Below are 18,591 nucleotides of genomic sequence, written 5' to 3'. Positions count from 1 at the left end.
ATTCTATTATCCTCATTTTGCTTTTGTTGATGTTCATCTTACATCCTCCTTTCAAGACACGGTCCATTCTGTTCAACTGCTCTTCCAGGTCCTTTGCTGTCTCTGACAGAATTACAGTGTCATCAACAACCCTCAAAGTTTTTATTTCTTCTCCATGGATTTTAATTCCTACTCCAAATTTGTCTCTTGTTTCCTTTACTGCTTGCTCAATACATACATTGAATAACATTGGGGATAAGCTACAACCCTGTCTCACTCACTTCCCAACCACTGCTTCCCTTTCATGCTTCTCGACTCCTATAACTGCCATCTGGTTTCTGTACAAAGTGTAAATAGCATTTTTCTCCCTGTATTTCACCCCTGCCACCTCCAGAATTTGAAAGAGAGTATTCCAATCAACACTGTCAAAAGCTTTCTCTAGGTCTACAAATGCTAGAAATGTACGTTTGTCTTTCCTTAATCTATCTGCTAACTTAAGTCATAGGGTCAGTATTGCCTCACATGTTCCAACATTTCTACGAAATCCAAACTGATCTCCCCTGAGGTTGGCTTCTACCAGTTTTTTCAGTGTCTTGTAGATACATTTATTTCTATTGTCGTATTACATTTTAATAATATTTCTTTTAATTCTTGGTTTTGTTTTGATACTTTACCCATGTTGTAGTCCCCAGATCTTACAACATCCTTCATTTTAAATCTTCAGTAATAATGTCACAAGTTCTTTCAGAAATGTAGCAATATAATGATAACCTCTTCGGGACCTGTATACACAGAAAATTCTTCATTGCTCACTCATTATATCAGTAGAAAATCTTCTTCAATATGTGCTTGGAGGTTTATATATTTATAGTGTGTAGTATCTTGTTGACTACAACTTCTTTCTTGTATATAGTAACATCTCCATCTTCATATTTGCTTTGATCTACACAAATAATTAATCAGATCATACTCTTTTATTATTAGATTGCAAAGTTCTGCTTCATTTAGCCCATGCTCACTAAGGCATAATACATCTGGTTGTGTTTCAGTCAGGAGCACTTCTACTTCTGGTTTTCATAGCCTAGGTATTGAATGTTTTCGTGCAAGACTTAATGTTATTTTCCTTTCAGTGATCTTGAGTTTTTGAGAATCTGTTGTAATTGGAGACTGGCATGCAACCACATAGAGTGTTACATGTTCTTGTGACCTTTTTTTTCCTTCTGATGCCTAATAACTAAACATCTTCATGTAATGGCTTATTATCTTTTGTGGGTTTTCTTGAGAAGTTCTTACACTGATGAGAACAGTTGTTTGTGTTTATCTTATGATCTAAATCTCCTACCTGTGACAATAGGATTTCACTATTTTACACTCCTGGAAATGGAAAAAAGAACACATTGACACCGGTGTGTCAGACCCACCATACTTGCCCCGGACACTGCGAGAGGGCTGTACAAGCAATGATCACACGCACGGCACAGCGGACACACCAGGAACCGCGGTGTTGGCCGTCGAATGGCGCTAGCTGTGCAGCATTTGTGCACCGCCGCCGTCAGTGTCAGCCAGTTTGCCGTGGCATACGGAGCTCCATCGCAGTCTTTAACACTGATAGCATGCCGCGACAGCGTGGACGTGAACCGTATGTGCAGTTGACGGACTTTGAGCGAGGGCGTATAGTGGGCATGCGGGAGGCCGGGTGGACGTACCACCGAATTGCTCAACACGTGGGGCGTGAGGTCCCCACAGTACATCGATGTTGTCGCCAGTGGTCGGCGGAAGGTGCACGTGCCCGTCGACCTGGGACCGGACCGCAGCGACGCACGGATGCACGCCAAGACCATAGGATCCTACGCAGTGCCGTAGGGGACCGCACCCCCACTTCCCAGCAAATTAGGGACACTGTTGCTCCTGGGGTATCGGCGAGGACCATTCGCAACCGTCTCCATGAAGCTGGGCTATGGTCCCGCACACCGTTAGGCCGTCTTCCGCTCACGCCCCAACATCGTGCAGCCCGCCTCCAGTGGTGTCGCGACAGGCGTGAATCGAGGGACGAATGGAGACGTGTCGTCTTCAGCGATGAGAGTCGCTTCTGCCTTGGTGCCAATGATGGTCGTATGCATGTTTGGCGCCGTGCAGGTGAGCGCCACAATCAGGACTGCATACGACCGAGGCACACAGGGCCAACACCCGGCTTCATGGTGTGGGGAGCGATCTCCTACACTGGCCGTACACCACTGGTGATCGTCGACGGGACACTGAATAGTGCACGGTACATCCAAACCGTCATCGAACCCATCGTTCTACCATTCCTAGACCGGAAAGGGAACTTGCTGTTCCAACAGGACAATGCACGTCCGCATGTATCCCGTGCCACCCAACGTGCTCTAGAAGGTGTAAGTCAACTACCCTGGCCAGCAAGATCTCTGGATCTGTCCCCCATTGAGCATGTTTGGGACTGGATGAAGCGTCGTCTCACGCGGTCTGCACGTCCAGCACGAACGCTGGTCCAACTGAGGCGCCAGGTGGAAATGGCATGGCAAGCCGTTCCACAGGACTACATCCAGCATCTCTACGATCGTCTCCATGGGAGAATAGCAGCCTGCATTGCTGCGAAAGGTGGATATACACTGTACTAGTGCCGACATTGTGCATGCTCTGTTGCCTGTGTCTATGTGCCTGTGGTTCTGTCAGTGTGATCATGTGATGTATCTGACCCCAGGAATGTGTCAATAAAGTTTCCCCTTCCTGGGACAATGAATTCACGGTGTTCTTATTTCAATTTCCAGGAGTGTATATCCTGAATCTAATCCCGGATCTTTCACTAATCAGCTCAACCAGTCATGTTCAGATATAGAATCTGCCTTGCAAAAGCTTCTGAAAAAAATGACATTCCATTTGAAGGGACGCCAGTTGACTTATTATTTTTTATTTTTGACACAGTGACTTCTTTATGATATAGTGATAACTGGTTTTGACCTTCAAAGACCGTCTGCATGTGGCCTTTGTGAGCTGAAACTGGTTATGATTGTATCATAAAAAAGTAATTGTGTCAGAGATAAAAAATAATACCTTAATTATGAAAGCTTTTTCATTGATAGTCCTGACTGACACAAATGCAATATGCCCATAGTCAACTGCCACCAGAGTCCCCTAGCCTCACAATAATTTACAATACTATAAGTTGTGATCAGTCATGGTGCTGGGACAGTTCAACCAATTTCATGTTGATAACACAACGGTGAGAGCTTCAGCCAGGTCACTGCCAATGTAAAGTACCCAGTTACTACCCAAACTATTGCTTGTCACCCTTACTTCATTTCCTTTATGAAATCCTTTCATAAAGCCCTAAGTTCTCTAACACTTGACTGATCCCTGCATTAGGTTTAAAAATGGAGTACTAGCTCACCAGACCTGCAGTGTATTCTGACCATAGCAACTTGTGCATCTGTGGCATTACATCTTGCCCATCACTACTATCTAGCACCTGCACTTTTTTCTTTCTAGCATTTTCTGTAGTCTCAGGCTTCCTGACCACAGTTTGAATCTGCTGCATATTTTTTACTTCTACTTGCCTGAGATTCCTCCCCACTTAAGTCTAGCACTGTGTCTACAACAAAACTCTCATGTTGTGTCCGCTTTCTCTCAGCTTTTCTGACAGCTGCCAGTTCATAGCCACCCTCCTCTCCTCTGACTCCCTTAATCTTTAGCAGTTCTTTCATTACCTCCTCTAGCTGTGTGTCTGAAGAGAACTGATTTTCCTTTTCTGTTCCTTGATTAAGATTTTCGTACTGCATATTCTGCAGTTCCAAAAAATGGTTCAAATGGCTCTACGCACTATAGGACTTAACATCTGAGGTCATCAGTACCCTAGACTTAGAACTACTTAAACCTAACTAAGCTAAGGACATCACACACATCCATGCCTGAGGCAGGATTCGAACCTGTGACTGTAGCAGGCGTGCGGTTCTGGACTGAAGCGCCTAGAACTGCTCAGCCACAGTGGCTGGCTGCAGTTCAAAGAGAGAATCTCTCTGTCATTCTCAGTCTTCTTGCCATTGCATCCTCCTCCTCCCTTCCCCCTCCCCTCTTCCCCCATGAAACCAATTGACTCTACATATACTGTACTTTTCATATATGGGTAAATTCTTAGAGATATCTTCCAACAAATGTTTCATATTTCTCCTGGCTTTTATTTACTTATTTATTTTTTAAAAAGCTACATATACATGTGAGGAGTTTTCACTCTCAGAGAGCTTTTGTAAATAATACGTGCCATAGTGTAAATAGCACTAAGAGTCAGCTCACCAGTAGTGTCCAAGAATGGGTCAACAGCTCAGATTTTCACACTCTGCAAGTTAACATCTCTCATGTAGACAGCAACCTCCATCTTTTGAGAGCTGCTTGCTGTAGCTCTCATACAAGGAAAAGTATACTGACATTGTCATGAGAGCTGTGAGTACTCAGTGAGTGCCGAGCAGCCATATTGCATCCAGGATTTGTGTCAGTTTTCCAGTTTTTACGCTACCACATCTTGGTGATATAGTTTGATTTCTTCATGCATACAGTAAATGAAATTGCTCACAAAACTGCTTTTTGAGCCATAATTTGTGGCTGTGGCATGTTTCTGAATGAAGAAACAGCCCCTCTTTATCTCCTACACAAACAGCATGAACAGTTAGTTTCTTTCCAAAGTTCTAGACTTAAAAAGCAAAGAACTTATAAAAAACATCATAGACATATTATGTAGAATTAATAAATAAAAGAATTGTTATCAGGGAGAAATGACAAAACTAACATGTTATTCATTGTGCCACATACTCACTGCAACTAAATGCTGTATAAACATGTACAAACATTGTCACAACAGTTGAGACTACTGTTGCAAACGGGTATGCATAGTGAATGTGGATGTAACTGCTGTGTTGGCTGGAAAAGTGATGAAGAAAGCTGCCAGTAAGTGGGCCCAGGATAAAGTTGTTCATTTAATTGGTTTGTACGACTGTACAGTTACTGGACTACAGGAACCAAGATAAGAAGCAAAGTTTGTTGGCTAAAATGGCTAAAGTTTTAGACAGTCCCACAGAAGAAATTGACCAGAATATCTGCATTTTAAAGAATCGGGCAATGTGGTTTGACAACATGGATTATATAACATTGAGAAAAAGTGAAGTTATGTTTTAAAGAAATCTTTTGGAACTTTGAAAATTGCCATTTAACTTCAGTAATACAGCTGCATCTATAATTTTTATGAAGCTGTATTTATTGATTTTATCATCATATTTGGTGTCAAAGAACAGACATTCAGTTTTTTATGAGTGGTCGCTTAAGTCAATACAAGCAAAAACATTCTCATAAAAGTAAGTCTGGAAAAGCTTCATTTATCAGATATCTGCCTTATTTGGCTTTTGAACAAATATTGGTCTCAAGATGAAAGAAATCTTTGTGTCACAAGCAGTCTGTGTTTAACACTAATGGGTTTATGCACAGTAGTGTCTTGTTTGACAATTTTAGATCCAGCTATAAGGAATACCTCTTCCATCTCCATCACTGTCATTCTTGTAAAATTTTGATAGTGTTATGGATCTGTCATCATAAGCTCTACAATAAGATTCTCACACGTTCCAAAATCATCCTGCTGCCTGACTGATTCTCTTATCCAACATAAACGGGGTCATTTATGGTTTTTCTTTCCTACCAAAGGTATTAAAAGTGCAGCTTCCATCACAACCTCTTGCTCCATGCACAAATCCATGACTTAAAAATCTCACAGAGTGTGATCTCTCACACTGCTGTGTGTAAAAACTTCTGTCATTTGATATTACAAGACCCACAGATATTTACACAAAATACTCTCAGGGAACTATCAGTGAAAATTCATCCCTGGTGTGCCAACAATTGTGTGAATACTGTCTGAGAGTACCAAACTGTGTGAGACTAAAAATCTCTCATACGTATCACAGCCCATAGATCTGAAGATGGCATAATTCCATGAAAATTGATACCCTTAGAAACTATGGTCTAGACTGTCTTGCTCGAAAATTTATAAAACAAGGCAACTGTTACCGCTTGCAACACAATGCCATCTTTTTGTCACTGCTTCTTGCTATCAAACTATTAAGCCACAAAGATTAACTGACTGCTCTACTTTATTGCAGCTATTTTTATGATACTGTACAAGAAGTTGTGGTGATTTATAGCTCCATTTAATGAAAAAGGTTGTCTCATCATACCACACAATTAAATTTCTGCAGTCTTGCATGTGTTCTCAACTTGCACTCAAAATTGTATAAAATTACTGTAGTTATACAAGATACATACTGACACCAATGAAGTCGCATATGCACAATAGGTAAGCTCAAGATAACTTAAGTATTGCTTTCAGAGCACCAGTATAATATTGTAGATTGTTGTTATTGTAATATGTAACTGTAAGCGTTTGTATTATTTTAAACAAGAGAAAATTTAAAAATGTTATGTTAAGAAGTAAAGAACACAAATTCACATAATGTTAACTTGTCAGATTCTAATACAACCTGATGGTACATAATTTTTTTTTAAATCCTCCATTGTTATTCTTCTCTTTAAGTTCAATGTCAACTGGACTCAACTCCATGACTGGAATAATATTTGAAGACTTGATACGACCATGTGTGAAGAAGCCAATTTCAGAAGCTAGAGCAAGCTTTATCATGAAGGTTATGGTGGCTCTCATAGGAGCCTTGTGTGTGGCACTTGTTTTTCTTGTAGAAAAGCTTGGCACATTGCTCCAGGTGAGTAAGAAGAGCTAAGTGTTATGAGAAAGATTCAGATTTTTTGTCTGATACATAATGGAATTAATATATCATTTTAGTCCATTTGTTGATAAAGATTTGCTGTGTCAGAAGTCAATAAAAAATATTGAATAAAAACCACTGCAGCTGTTGTAAATCCTTTATTAAAGGCACAACCAGTTTTACAATTTTTAATTACATCATCTGGTGCAAATATTATGTGGTCAGGTACCTGATGGTGTAATTTAAAATTACAAAACTGGTTGAGCATGAAATAAAGGATTTACAACAGCTGCAGAGGTTTTTATTCAACACGCAAAAGTTTGGCTGTTATATTCAACAAAAATAGTTGAAAAGTGGTAAATGTGGATGTGTTGACAATAACACAACTACAGGAATAGTGTGAAATGTCATATTTGGACACTGATGATGCAGTTTTCATTCTTCTCGTGAAAGCCAGGAATGGAGGCTAAGAACTGATACAATTTGTCTTTCATACCTTGAATTTCTCTTGATACAATATTGTGAGTGACTTGTATTTTCCTTTAGTACCTGTGAACAATGCGTTAATTCAAAAAGGAAGGAAGGTTGCATGTCAAAAAGTCTGGGCATTAATAATAAACTTTAATAAAATGAAATGAAGCTGCCAATTTACTGAGTGACATGGTCCTGTTAAGAATGATATCAATGGTGAGAATTCCATCTCAGAAATGATGCCTTCCTAGGAACCAAAAAAGTCACCCTCCCAATTCCCACATCACTGGTGCACTGATCTCCATAAACCTGAAATGGCTACTGGTGCAGTAAAACAGTTGCAGGGCAAAAACACACTTGACAAAAGCTTACACCTCTAAAATTCACATAATGGTTAACAACTGACAAGCACTAATTTAAAATAGTGCATTGTGTTATGTTTCTTTTCATTTGCTGAAGAATGCTGTATGGTTGCTGTTTGGTACTTGTTAAAAGTAAAATGTTGTTGGCCTTGGAACTATTGCCAACCTCTGCAATATAACAGTAGGTAGTGCTCACTGAATAACTGTTGTGCAACAGCTTTCATTTAATTAATTTCATAATCACTACTGCAGATGAGTACCACATTTGAGCAACACACTGTGAGGGAAGTCAGCTAATTGGTAGAGTGTGAGACTGTTGTTGGCAGTTGTCAAAAGTTCTCTCTCAATTTTTTTCCTAGACAATAGTGAGTTGTAATTGAGCAATTACAATTGAATGTGGTTTACTCAGAATTTTGTGCATTGTGATGTATAATATAATAGTGAATAGAGTGAAAAATTACCAACATTCACAAGTTATTTGTACCTCATTAATGAATGAAAACTGAAAGTAAAAGTAAGGGAATCGAAAAATATGCTACCTATGACATATCACAAGAAACGGGCAAGGGCAAGTATAAGCTCAAATATCTAGTCAGTACATCTGCTGGCTTCAAATGCTTTGATGAAAAGGACTCAGTGCCACTGACACTAATATTTACATCACTCATCTTTGCAGTGCCATAAGAATTAAATTCAAGACCTTACTTTGCAAAGGAACATTTGAAAATGATGCTCAACATTTCTGCATTTGCTGTGCTACCTGCAGTTTCAGTTCCTGTGCCATCCATGAGTTTCTGGACACTAACTTTGGTGCTACTGATAGCCTTAACATTTGACCAAAATTGCTGTGTTTTTTGTGAGAAGTCTTTTGATAAGATTCTGCTACAGTGGCCACAGAAGACTTCTTGCATTGCCCTTTTGACAGCCAAATGTGTTTTATTTAAGATCGCTCTCTCTATATTCCTATACTTACTCTTATACTTATTGTGCACTACAAACTTATGAAAACAGTATTAGAGGGGTACGAGGAAGGGTAGAGAAGGTGAGAGAGGAAGAGATTTCAGATCCTAGATAATGAATTGGACAGCAGCAGATACAGCAGCAATAAGAAGAAAGCAATGTATTGCTGGAAACTGAGACACAAAGGTCCATTAACACAAGAGAAACTGATGATGATTATGATTATGATGATTCAGTACATATTGATTCAATATTTGATCAATTATTCTTCTAAAGTTGAGCCATTGTTCCTTTTCATGTTTCAAGTTCATTCTTGAGATACAATACTATCTTTTTATCTAGGTTGTTGAACATATAAATCTTCCTATTTGTTTGAGTTTCTCTTTGTACTTTGGTAATATTAGTTGCTACAATTGCCTCATGATCAACAATACCATTTCAATGTGGACATCCTGAAACAGGTCAGGTATACTTGTTCCCAATAGATCCAATGTACAGGATAAGCCAACAGTTATTCAACCATAAATTTAAAGTTAATAGTGTGGTGGGAAATTGAGTTTCATATCGGTGGGAATGTTCGTGTTGCCAACAGATGAGCTTGTGGGAGATGCATAGCATGTGATATCCAGACAGTTTCCTGTCCTGGTCATGTCAGTGTTGAGTCAGCTGTGTGTGAACAAGCATGCATTTTTCCCAGGCTAAAAGTGTGTTCATTCTTGGAAGCAACTACAAATCACAATATTTCTTAAAATTGCAGGTAGACTTTAGAGTAGTTTTTTCTGGAACAATGGTGCCCAACAAATCAATGGTTTCATGCATAGTTCTCATTTCAGGAAAACTAGCAGTGTGAATGAATGTGAATATTCCAGCTGACCTTCGGTGTTAAGTGATGCCTCATTGGGAAATAATCATGCATCCTTGTTATGGTCACCAAGAAAGTCGATGCAAAAACTTTGTCAGCAAACTGGAATGTCTTACTGGAGTGTTCCCAGAGCCACAAAGAGGTTGAAACTCCATCCATATAACATTCATGTTGGATACGAGCTTCAAGGACCTGAGAGAAGAAAAAGGCTACATTACTGTCAATGGTTTTTGCATTTTATTTGCAACAGTATTTGGCTGGTGGATTATGTTTTCTACTCTGCTGAAGTACAATTTCATCTAAGTGGCTATGAAAACAGCCAGAACATATACTGGAGTTCAGAAAACCATAACATTTCCTATGGGATCCCATTTCATTCACAGAAGTTTGGAGTTTAGTGTGAAATTTCACACAAAAGAATTATAGACTCAATTTTTTCTCAAAAACAATAACAGCTGAGCATTACCAGGAATCATCATGCAATTCATAGTACTGGTAGAGGTTGATGAATGACACTGCTAGCTGCAGCAATGTGGCACAAGAGTGCACACAGTACTTAACACCATGATAAAGCTCCATGAGTTCTGTGGGTACACATCATTTCACATGGCCTGTGGCCACCTAGATCCCCAGATTTATCTCCTCCAACTATTTCTCTTGGGGACATCTCAAGGACAACAACTATGAAAACAACACTCACACAATTGATCAACTGAAGCAGAATATCGAAGACAAAATATCCCATGCAAGAGTAGCAACAATCCAAAAAGTAGCAGCTAACATGAAGAAATATGTTGAAGCACATGCTGCAGCACATGGAAGACATTTCCAGCATCAATTATGAGAAAATAGATATTGTCAGTGTATACATTATAAGATTTTAATTTAGGGTTGCATAACTTCTGGCTCATGCTATATTTCCATGACTGGGCTTCCAAAGTATCTGTTGTAAGTAGGGTTGGTTTGGGTTGTTTGGGGGAAGAGACCAAACTGCGAGGTCATTGGTCTCATTGGATTAGGGAAGGATGGGGAAGGAAGTCATTGTGCCCTTTCAAAGGAATCATCCCAGCATTTGCCTGGAGCGATTTAGGGAAATCACAGAAAACCTAAATCAGGATGGCCGGACATGGGATGCTGTAAGTAGCTTTCAGAGAAAGTATTTTGTATTAAACTTCCTGGCAGATTAAAACTGTGTGCTAGACTGGGGCTCAAACCTTGAACCTTTGCCATTTATGGGCAATGGCTCTATCAACTGAGCTACACAAGCATGGCTCACAATCCATTCTCTCAGCTGTTCTTCCACCAGTAGCTGATCTTCTATCTTCCAAACTTTGCAGAAGTTCTCCTGTAAACTTGCAGGACTAGCACTTCTGGAAGAAAGAATCTTGTGGAGACATGACTGGGAGATGTTTCCAGAAAGAATTTTTTCACTTTGCAGTGGAGTGTGCACTGACATAATCTTCCTACCAGATTAAAAGGAGAGTGGAATGTAGAAGATGAGGTACTGGCAGAAGAAACCTGCGAGGACAGGTTGTGGGTCTTGGATGGATAACTCAGTTGGTACAGCACTTGCCTGCAAAAGGTAAAGGACCTGGGTTCAAGTTCCAGTCTGGAACAGAGTTTTAATCTGCCAGGAAGTTTCACGTCAGTGAACTCTCATTCTGGAAGCATTTAGTATTGTTTCTCATGATGTCCTGTCATGCCCACCACTCATAAAACTATAATTATATATACTGATTTTTGTATGGTTAAAGTATAATTGGGATACATATGTGCTAGTGGGGTGAGTTTTTCTCCTAAGTTTTTGGTTTCATTTGAGGGTTAGTCTAGTGATGTTTCAGATGATGAAAACAATGAAGTAAGTTTGACAAAATGGTTTTCTATGTTATGGACATGTGCATATTCAATATATATACAGTGTGTCATCAGAAAAAGAATATGTTCTTAGCGTTTTGTGTAAACATTACAGAAAAATTATGGAAATTAATGCAGCTCCCAGAATATTCACTAAGAAAATGGTGATTGATGGCCTCTTCTCTTTTGTTGTACAGGTAAAGGACTGGGCTCATTTTCTGATGTATATACTGGTAACTGAAATGAAGCCAAAAACACTGCAAAGTGTGTTGGTCAAGTACCCATTTGAACCCTACTCCTAGCATACCAGTGCCCCATTTAAATCTGTCATGAATGAGTTCATCTAATTTCTTCCCTATAAAAATCATATTTTGTGGCATGGATCCAGAGGGAGCGTAGGTTCTAATGAGGAGTAGGCTGCTATTTTTAAGTACAGTGCCTGGGACCATGGGAAGAAGTGCTACTGATATGCATACAGTGTACTACTTGAACATTGCAGTGATACCTGCCTGATTTACAATATTTATTACTGGTTCATATCCAATTCTTCTTCTTTCTTCTTTTAGTGTTCAACTCAGAGGTTGGTTTGCAGCAGAGTGCCATTCCTCTCTTCTGTCTGCCTTCCTCTTCATTTCCATGTATGTGTTACATTCAACGTTATTCATGATCTGTTGTATGTATGATATCCTTGGTCGCCCCCACCAATTCCTTCCCTCAATAGTTCCTTCTGCTATTGTTCCAATGATGTTGTTGTGTCATAGGATGTGCCCTACAAGTTTGTCTCTTCTTGTTTGGATGTGCCTCCACAGAGATCTGGTTTCCTGTTCTCTCCTAAGCACCTCTTCATTTGTTACTTTGTCTCTCTAGCCGATCTTCATCATCCTTCTATAGCACCACATCTCCAGGGCCTCTAGCCATCTTCTCTCTTCTCTTCCAGTTGTCCAAGTTTCACATCTGTATAGGGCCACACTCCAAACGAAACCTTTCATGATATGTTTCCTTATTTTCAGACTGATGTTGTTGCTGGTGAGTAAGTTCCTTCTCCGATTAAATGCAATTTTGGCCTTTTGTATTCTGGTTGCAATTTCTTTCCGGCTTCTACCATCTCTTGTGATTTTGCTTCCCAGTTAAGTAAATTCTTCTATCACTTCCAGCTCCTCTCTTCCAATCCTCATTCTCAGAGGTTCGTATTCTGCTCCTGTACTGCATACCATCACTTAATTCTTTTTCTTGTTTACTATAGCAATATCATCTGCATAACATAGCATGTCTATCTTCTGCCAATTAATTTTGATCCCCACCTCAGTAGTTTCTCAAACTTGGTTTATAGCTTCCTGGATGTAAGCATTGAATATAAGAGGAGAAAGAGCACATCCTTGCCTTACCCCTTTTCTAATATTTGCCTCTTGTTCCTGGTGACAGTTCCTAATGTCTGCCACCCCATTCTTATAGAAACTGAGTATCACACGGATGCCTTTGTACTTTATTCCACTTTTCCTCAGCACTCTGAACATCTCTTGCCAGATAACGTTATCAAATGCTTTTTCCATGTCTACAATGGCAATATAAGTTGGCTTATTTTTCTGTAATTGCTTTTTGATAATGAGTCTCAGTGCCAGAATCACCTCTCTCATTCCCAGTCCCCTTCTGAAACAAAACTGATCTTCACTCAGCATATCCTCCACCTTCTCTTCAATTCTCTTCAGAACTATATCCAATTATATCAGCTAAATTAGCAACTTCTTGAAGCAATATCATGTTGCAATCTAGTGCTAAAAGGTATTGTTTACAATAAAATATTTCAATAGGAGAAGAGATATGATTCATGTTTAAAGTAATAATTTTCTCTGCCTCGTGATGCCTGGGTGTTGTGTGATGTCTTTAGGTTACTTAGGTTTAAGTAGTTCTAAGTTCTAGGGGACTGATGACCATAGATGTTAAGTCCCATAGTGCTCAGAGCCATTTGAACCATAAAGTAATAATTCTGTAAGTTTCTATCATGAAACTGTTAGAGATCTTTATCCTCTCCCCAAATAAACTTAGGACCAAAAGGCACAGATTGAAACATGTACTTTTTGAGTGCGTGCCAATGTGTGTGTGTGTGTGTGTGTGTGTGTGTAGGGGGGAAGGGGGGGGGGTTGTGTGTGAAACAACTGAGATAAGTGCCCAAACCTCATTGAGTGGTGCAAGTTTAGGTTGTGTGTCTATTTTTCTATTTCCTATGGCAGACCTTCGAGTTTGTAAACTGCGCTCTCTGTGTTTGTGGTACACTTCCTGTTCGAGTTTTAGTGTACATTTTGGGCCACTTTGGTGCAGACTAGTTTTTCTATACTTGTTCAAAGTTTCTTGAGATTGATTTCTAGTGAGTATATGTTTGTGATTGTGCTGAACTTGTGTAGGTCTCTCACTTTCAACTGTAAGTTTTAGGATTGAGTTGTGTTACGGTTTAGGTGAAGTTGGAGGTTTCAGAGGACCTGGAGAGTACTTAGGAAGGAAAGTGGAGTTGTGTAGAGTGCAGTATTGGAATATCAGCTCGTTGTAATGGTATTGCTTCCCATGGTTTGGTGATAAAGTTAGCAGTTGTGTGTGCATCCAGTTGGAGAGTTGGCAATGTATTTGTGTGAGATGTCATATTGTCTGGTGTGATAGTTTAATATTGATCTGGGACACCAGGCACAGTTGCATACAAGGTATGACAATAAAGTAATGAGACTGATGTGTGTGTGTGTGTGGGGGGGGGGGGGGGGGGGGGCGGAGAAAAAAAATGCTTACCGTTTTAGTCAAGTTTAGTGTTGTCTCCTTCAAAGTAGTTCCCTTCTGATTGCACACACTTTTTACAGTGCTTCTGCCATTGATGGTAACATTTCCTGAACTCATCCTCTGTAATATCCTCCAAGACCCTTGTCACAGCTTTTTGGACATCTCGTGTTGTTTGAAAATGGTGTCCCTTGACCACTGTTTTCACTCTTGGAAATAGAAAAAAGTTGCATGGAGTGATATCTGGTGAATAAGGTGGCTGTGGTAGTACTGAAATTTGTTTTGAGGTTAAAAATTGTTGTACTGACAGCAGTATGGGGTGGTGCATTATCGTGATGCAGAATCCAATTATCAGCAATGTTGGCATGGACACGAAGAACTCTTTTACGAAGTCTTTCTCAAATTTCTTTGTAGTAATATTGGTTAACTGTTTGTCCAGAAGGCACCCACTGTTTATCAACAACTCCCTTGGAATGCATTTCACTTTTGACTTTGACATATGAGCTTTTTTTGGCTCAACAATTCTGGATTGATTTCCATTTGCTCTAACAGATCAGCTGGCACATTTTTCCGTGTTTCTCACTGTAGCGGTGTGAGATTTTTGGGGACCATTTTTGCACAAATCTTCCTCATACCAAGATCTTCAGTTATTATTAGATGAACCATTTCTCGATTGATGTTCACTTCTTCTTCAATCATTTTGATGGACAATCTTCGATCAGATCATACGAGTTCATGCACCCTGGCCAACTTGACATCTGTCTGTGAGGTTGATAGTCGTCCACTGTGGTCTTCATCTTCAACATTCATTCTGCCTTCACTAATCATTTTACACCAACAAAAACCTTGAGCTCTTGACATAACCTCCTTTCCAAAAGCCTTCTGAAGCTTACTGTAAGTTGTCATGGTGTTTTCACCCAATTTAATGCAAAAAGAAATGGCATACCATTTCGCAGTATTATGGGGTTACATTTCCGTGATGAGAGACACAATCACGTGTTAACTTATTACAGCACAGCTCACGACTGAGCAGTTGCATCGATGTGCTGCTTGGACCAGAAGCAGCTTATAGACCAAGGTCAAAGATATTGTCCCTATGCAAGCCTGCGGGTTTGCCACATCTTGCAAAGAAAATCAGTCTCATTACTTTATTGTTGCACCTCGTATGTCACGGGATACTGTTGACTGGTGTAGGGTGTTACACTCAGAAGTTGTGATTCTCTCTGTATGAAATTCAATTTGGGACACTACTGTAAAGTGATAGAAAATACTAGCTTGAACAATGGCCATGATCAGATATGGGGGAATATGTTTCTTTAATTCAACTCTCAGACTGCATTATCTACACTGAAATGTCAGTTGTTCTTCCAACTTTCCAGCTAGATTGGGTAGCCTTTGCCACATACAGTTAATGCTTGTTGGACTGTCTCATCCTGAATTTCAAAATGCATGTTGTGAACGTTGACTGAGCATACGCTTAAGCCATCAATCGATCTTTACTGTGCTCATCTCTCCCATGGATCTGATACGAGCCATACTGTTGGAACAAATAACCATATTAATGCAGATTTTTTTCATTGATTAGTTTGACATAAGCAGCATTTGCTAAAATATCATATGGATGGTCTATGAATTTGTTATCTAGGAAGCCAGTCTTCTCAAACAACCAATATTGATTACTGAATAGTAAATATTGAGAATTAATGAAAGCTCATGGCAATAGAAAATCCAAATCATAGCATGCTTCTTCACAGAGACATATTCATGATATCAGTGGCTACGCAATTACAGTCATCTGGCTTGATCTTCTCAGGGGTTGCTTGGTGTACACCAAGAAAGCCTCCTGATATAAGCAAGGCTTTGCACTGCAGCCTTTACTACCAGCTGCAGTTGAAATTGAACTTACACCACTTAAAGCATCATACATAATTTTTTACTTTATCTATTACATAAAAAACTGTAAGTAAAAGAAAATAGACAATTAATGTAGAAAGAATCACATTAAGACTAACAGATGCACTTAATATTAAATAAATCATACTGTTTCATAACTTATGACTTACCACACTTATTACATTTACATATTTAATGGTCATTTCACTTTTCTATTTTACATTGGCATCCAACCGTTATGTAAAATTCATTATCTTTATTGTTGTGTGTATGTAGTATTGACATCTTCACAGAATTTTGTGATCTGTTTAACTCAGGAACAGCATTTTCTATGGACAGAAGTGCAAAGTGTGAGAAAGATTCTTGACTTTGCACTCACTTATGACACAGGAGAATGATCTTTTGACAGAGTCTGTTATCGGTGGTACTGTTACAGTTAGTGGTGACAACTAGTAAACTTCAGACAGAGATATGTCAAAGTTCTTATTTATTGAAGAACACAATAACTGAGAGGGAAGTGTAGCAACTAAATTTTAAAATCAATAAATAACAGTTATTTTGTGAATTTCTGTTGACTTATCAACCCTACTTTAATTTGGAGAAATCCAAAAGGAATATGAAATACAAATGTTCTATGTAGCCAGATCCTTCAAGTTTTGTTGAATATGTTGTTGAAGAGGACTCCCTTTAAAATGCAGGATCACATTCATTTTAAAATTTTTGTTCAGCAGTACTGTCTTCGAAATGTGAAGTGCCTGAGTCAGAGTGCTATTTAAATCACACTCTTACCATTTAATTACTATTTTCCCCTTTGCTTCCTGAGCTTATTATGTACAGTACAAAATATTTCAATCCTTGGATTGAAAAACTTTTAATAGTACACTTGCATAAATGAAAACTTTAATTGTTCTCTTGCTCTCTTCATTAAAAAATTTAAATAATGACTGAATGTAATGTGCGGACTTCCAATGATGGGTTAGATCACTGGTGGGCAACCAGCAGCCCTTGGGCTGCATATGACTCATGATTGGTTTCAGTCCAGCCTGCAAAAGATATTTGTGGGAGATAAGAGCAAGGCACTCCCATTGCACTTGGCCCAGGACACATTTTTATATATCTCCACTGATGCTCAGCTTGCCTGGGGTGGGCAGCTCATGATGCAGACCAGTGAAAGTTTGCAGATGCCATTTTGCCACCACTGGATTTGAACAACAAAGAGAAACACATTTCCAGTCTGAGCATGAATTTATGACTGATGAGCTGATGTGCCTATGGAGAGTGGGGGGAAACACCTCACTATCTTGAAGTGGGGCATGGAGAAGTATTGTTGCCCCTAGGTCAGTGCTGACAACAACCCATGTCTATGCAATCAGTCATTGAAAGTGTTATTGGACGAACATTTAAAAAATGCTTGCTAATAGTGATTATGGATATTAATATAAAATTTGAAACACTCAAATGACCTGCCTGTAGCCAAAAATGGTGAAGTTACTCCTAATTGCTTGTCGGCTGGGACTGCCTCTCTGATTGCCATATATTTTTTTTCCATACTTTCACTTATTAATAGTTCTTTCCCATTGAGAGTATATTAGAACATTGTAACTGTTGAAACTGAAGGTAGCTTTTAATGAATTATCTGCAGTCATTTCCTTTTATATGTGTTTATTTTTCCATGATGACATTTCAAGATGCCTGGCATCTTATCTTCAGTCATTCACTTTTATTTATGTGTCAAGAACATTGTTTCCTTACAAACAGCACTGCTCAATTTTGCAATGGAAGTTCCTAAGACAGCTAATGGAAAACACTATAAGTAAAGAAACAATGTTTACTGTGTGTAAATAAATGTAAACATCTGAAGCTGGAGTGAATATAAAATGAGTGTATTCTCAAAAACATGTGTTTTGAGACATAATTTGTTGGTGTGCCATGTTGGGAAAGGAGTGCCATCATATTGGTGCATTACCCTGAAACATTTAATGTTAAAGAGCCTATGGTATTGACTTTATGGACTTGGAGCGCTGCTGTTGTGTCAGGTGATGTGAACGGTTGACCCATGAGCTTAAGTAAGTATGTGAATCAGGTCTGTGGGTCATCAAATGTTGCCCATGCCTGGGTTACATATTTGTCAACTCACAGCTATCTGCCTTCATAACATCCATGATCATTATATGAATGTGCAGCTTTTGAGCAAAAAATTTTCTTTGATAGACCTCTGATGCTTTTGCAAAACTATATATCTGCTGCCACCAGGCACCAGTGCTACAATATACACTCCACAGAAGCATTACAGGAGGAATCCAAATTAAAAGGATAAAAAGAAAGGCAAAGGGAAACAACTGAGTCATTTTCTCACATAATAATCATAAGTTATCAGCATTTATCTAGCATACATTGAATGTGCACCTTTGATTGAGACCTTGCATTGGAACTTATATTATAGGTATCAGATTGATAGTCATGGTTGTGGTCTAAAGATAAAGAGTAGCAAATATCCTCTCACATAAAACTTGCTAAGTTGTGTTGCCTGTGTAGTTGTGAAGGATGATCACACACCATACTGGTGCTTAGCAACCAAAGCCATCTCCAATTTCTTTATGTATACTTACACACACAGACTCTAGAAAAAGAAACCTCAGAAATAAATATCTAATACTTCAATAGAATGTACCCACCTTTG

At 39.1% G+C, this 18,591-nt stretch overlaps 1 protein-coding gene across 2 annotated transcripts in view; it reads left to right on the top strand.

The window, feature by feature from the left end:
- The window catches only part of LOC126175790 (sodium-coupled monocarboxylate transporter 2-like), a 219,022-nt gene that overhangs the window by 183,283 nt on the left and 17,148 nt on the right, over window positions 1-18,591 (top strand). For both annotated transcript variants that reach the window (XM_049922770.1, XM_049922771.1), the window contains exon 11: window positions 6,566-6,749. In XM_049922770.1, coding sequence (XP_049778727.1) covers window positions 6,566-6,749 — 184 coding nt within the window. The remainder of the gene's footprint in view (window positions 1-6,565; window positions 6,750-18,591) is intronic.

This window comes from Schistocerca cancellata, chromosome 3, assembly GCF_023864275.1.
Source record: "Schistocerca cancellata isolate TAMUIC-IGC-003103 chromosome 3, iqSchCanc2.1, whole genome shotgun sequence".
In the NCBI taxonomy this organism is placed as follows: Eukaryota; Metazoa; Arthropoda; class Insecta; order Orthoptera; family Acrididae; genus Schistocerca; species Schistocerca cancellata.
The sequence above is the reverse complement of the archived record's forward strand: the minus strand, read 5'-3'. Positions and strand labels throughout refer to the sequence as shown.